Genomic DNA, 4,125 nt, shown 5'->3' on the forward strand with positions numbered 1-4,125 from the left:
GGGCAGGCGCCCGCCGCGCCCCGGGGGTTTCCCAGGCGTGCCTCTCTGGGCGTTTTTCCCGGCTCTCCGTCCGACGCAGGTGCACTCTTGGTCGTTCGCAGACCGCTCTTTCTTATTTAAGGGGAAAAAAAAACCAAAAAAAGTAGTAATAAAACAAACCATCGCTGTATCGCCGTAGCTGTCGGGCTCTGCAGCGCTTTTCCTCGTGTGGGCCGTTCCGTGGAAGAGGCTGGTGAAGAGCCTGTGGGACAAGTCTGTCCAGACGCAGCGTGGGTGGAATGAACAGCTACGCGTGTTCATGCTGTCCTGCCGCCCTGGCGGGAGCGAAGTCAATTTGGAAAGGGTTTTGACGGTTTAGAGTTGTTCACATAAGATCAAGTGTTGCAGCTTTTTGCCGAAAAATGTGCTGCAGAGAGGGTTTGTTGGATGGACAAATTGAATGCTAACTTGCAGAAGTTGATAATTCTACTCTTGATCAAGTGGCTGCCTACCTGTCATTTAACAACTGGGTAATCTGTCCTAAAAGCATGCTTTGAAAAGGTTTTTCATACAAAAAGTCCTCGGTAGGTATCGGGCCCAAAAGCATGCCTTGAAAAGGTTTTTCATACAAAAAGTCCTCGGTAGGTATCATGCCTAAACTCTTCCCAGCTTAGTTTCGCTCCAGAGTTTCTCTTGGGCTGGCTTCATTTTTCGGCTGTGACAGCTCCAAGCGGGCAGCCGCTCTCTCTGGCTGGCGCGCTGCTGAGTACGAGCTAGCAAACGGTTTTGAAAGGATGAGCGTTACAAGTCAGATTTAGCGCGGTGCTAACGTGTTTACGTGAAGGGTGGACAGCTGGGTTAGGCCAACCTGCAAAGACCGCGTAAGACTGCAGAGACTTGATTTTGAACCCTTTCAGCTTGCATGTTTTCGTTGTATAGCGTATGTCATTTTTTAAGTTTGCCTGATCTTTTTGAATGATCTTTTGTGAGATAAGGCACAGGGCCTTACAGGGGCTACAGACTAGAAGTTAAAAATGTCCAACCGTATGTGCAGTAGCCGACTTCTTGAAGGCAAGCATTTGGCTTAGGACTCTGTAGTGGCAGATCACTCTTGTCTAGGAGGGTCTACAGGCATACCAAATAACAGACCCCATCGGAATTATTTGCTTGGTATGTTGGGAAGGCAATGATGAATCTCCCCCAGTGAAGAAATTGAAAAATCGGAACTCCCATTGTCTGTATATTTTCAGACATGTTAGAGCGTTTGCCTGTGTCAGACTTCATCAAGGATACAAGAAATTTGCAGTAAAGAAAACTGAAAGATTGTAATTGCAAAAAACTTGAAGATTTAATTGGGACAAACCCAATTCTTTTTCCTAAAATCCTTGTGTTATTAGTTAAAGTACAAGTCTTATACAAAGACTTGTAAGTACAAAGGCCTATAGGATTTTTGATACTTAAGCTTCCCGTCTTGTTCTTTTGTGCAATGCTTTTGATTTAAGGTTTTAAATCATTTGATTTTTATAATTTATGCTGTGATCTTGCCTCTACAATAGTTAAAGTTTTTTCATGTTCAAGTATAATTAATTAATTTTCTTTTGAAAACGTCAAATTGAAACAAGTTAATTCACCTCAAGGAACGTCTTGGCCATAGAAATAACTTATTGTTTAGCAATGAACAAGTAAACCCAAAACATAGTTTCTAATTTACTATTTTTCTTTGCTAGGTCACTGTTCCATGTAAGAAAAATTACAGACTACAAATATGGGAAAGAAACGCATCAAAGGCAAAACTGCACAGTCTGATGAGTCTCTGGATATGCTGGGTATGTTTCCTCAGAGAAGTCTGTGGTCCTAATGTTTATTTTAACCTCATAGAGGGCTTGAAAACTCATTAATATTAGAAGACTTTTACACTAGTCACTGGCTTTGAAGTCTTATTTACAAAGTGTGGGTTTGTATAATCGAAACTGAAGTCTACCAAGAAACATTAGTATTGCTACTTTTCTAAGGATGCTAGAAAATAATAATCCTGTCTTGAAAACCGGGATCATTTTCTGGTTTTCAAGAAACTCAGAGAGACAGTTCTTTACTGACACACAGATCGTATTGAATCGTATAAAATTCCTCAGAATATAAAGGGTTTATAGAGTCAGCTGCTAAGCTTGTCATGATAGGTTTAAGTAGCATTTTCCTAACGAAGATTTTGTTGCAGAAGATTCTCGCTTCAGCAAAAAAGACTGTGATTAAAATATTTCTGTGAAACCATTTGTCTTTACACTAGCAACTAACTTAGTACTGGCCCTGGACAGCTCAGCTCTCTAGTCATAGCGCTTTTGCATTAAAACCTCTTTCTCTTCCTTGCCTTCTGTTCCTATAGAGAAAATCCCAAGTTGTTAATGTTATCCTTCTAGCTGGATCTCACTCCTGTGTTGAAATATTATTTGTTATCTTGTTTAACCTGGTTATTCTAGCTCTTGTTTTTGAATGTGCTCTGTAGGTAGCGTTCTCTTCTACCATCTTGTCTACCAGATCACAGAGTGTGTCTTGCCCATCTTTTTTTTGATCCCAACTGGGGAAACGAGTTGAGCCGTGTTAATTTAGCTGGGAGAGAGAGCACTTACAGTTTTAGCCAGGGGGGCTGAGTGTGATGGCCTGTTTATTTTAAATTCAAGCCTACTCTGGTTTCCTGCTTGTCCTGGTCTTGTGGTAGCTCCTGTCTCCTACGGCTTTTTAGCTTCTTTTGTCTTGCTTTTTTCTGGAGTCGAGATCAATGTCTGCTATGACTGTTCCTCATTTTTCTCCAGCAAAAAAATCGGTTATGGTACAATTGCTGATGGCGTCTCACTTCTTTGGCTAAAAATAGGCTAGCTTACCCTGACAAAGTCCTGTAAAGCCACAAATGTAGACTAAGACTGAGCATTGGGAATAATTCCACTGTATAGTAGCGGCCAATATACAAAAGGTTTGTTTAAAAAACACAACTTTGAAGTTGTGGATGAAGCTTGTGTTTTTTGAAAAGGCTTAAAGAATGCATCTAAATATCTGTATTTGGCTCTTATTGGCTAGCATTTGTACTGTGTACATTGTCCTATAATCTTGGACAGAAACAGAACTGTAGGTACAAAACTTTTCACCAGTTTCAGCTCACGCCAAGAAAAGTTTGCTATCTTGGGGCTGTAATCTTGCATATGGTCCTCAGCAAAGATAGATTCAGAGCTGTTATGCTATCTGAGCAATAAAAATACCTCTGTAGCAAAGGACCTGAGACAGTTGAATTATGTAAACCGCTATGTAATTCTTCTCAATAATAGTTTCACAAAAATGTGATTATTTTTTTTTAAACATATCATGTACATAGAGCATTTTTCTTTTAGCATGCGTTTGTTTACTCTCTGCTTTTTGACTTTTGAGGTAACTCTTTGTACTGTCAGATATTTGACCCCGTTATTTGCAAATTTAGACATTTGTAACTGCAAATGGTGAAGAATTGTAGGCTAATGATGCTAAATGTCGTAGAAACCTACACTGTGAATAAAATACAAACAAAAAACATTAAAATACGTTCCTCATTTTTTATTTAGAAGAACTTGAATCAGTTTGCGTATGCATTGTCTGTCAATTGCAATTTCTCTGTACGTGACTTAGGCTTACAGACAGCTTCTCTTCGCACAAGTGACAGTATAACCAACAACCTTAAACAAAAAAGAAATAAGATAATTAAAGTCCTGATAGTAGCTCTTAGCAACAGATGCCTGTTCTTGGTGTAACCGTTCTTAGCAGAGTTTGGTTAAATAGGTGGAGTTGACACCAGGCCCAGAAGGTGCAGCTCCAAGCAGGGTGTAGTATTGTAGTGTGAAGTGATAATGGTATTAGGTAGGATGACTCTCCCGTTCTTTTTTACCATAGTCCGCTGCATAATTTCACTGAGGCAGCTCAGCTGGAAGCGTAACCTCCGTAATCTCCGCTTTTGTAGGCCAGCCAGGTGCTGCCTTGGTGACTGGGAACCGTGGCAGTGGGTTGTGGCTGCTCCCTAGGAGGTGTGGGAATCATAACGCCACAGTAGTAGAAGCCCACAGCCTGGCACAGTAGGTAGGTTTGTATCCAAAGGTTTTTTCTCCTCCTCTGACTAGATGTCTATTTGGG

At 40.8% G+C, this 4,125-nt stretch overlaps 1 protein-coding gene across 2 annotated transcripts in view; it reads left to right on the top strand.

Annotated features, from left to right (window-relative positions):
* The window catches only part of USP16 (ubiquitin specific peptidase 16), a 20,774-nt gene continuing 16,649 nt past the window's right edge, over positions 1–4,125 (top strand). For both annotated transcript variants that reach the window (XM_009327803.1, XM_009327804.1), the window contains exons 1-2: positions 1–79; positions 1,707–1,805. In XM_009327803.1, the coding sequence (XP_009326078.1) occupies positions 1,745–1,805 (61 nt within the window). In that variant the 5' untranslated portion in view covers positions 1–79; positions 1,707–1,744. The remainder of the gene's footprint in view (positions 80–1,706; positions 1,806–4,125) is intronic.

Source organism: Pygoscelis adeliae, unplaced genomic scaffold (assembly GCF_000699105.1).
Source record: "Pygoscelis adeliae isolate BGI_AS28 unplaced genomic scaffold, ASM69910v1 Scaffold14, whole genome shotgun sequence".
NCBI lineage: Eukaryota > Metazoa > Chordata > Aves > Sphenisciformes > Spheniscidae > Pygoscelis > Pygoscelis adeliae.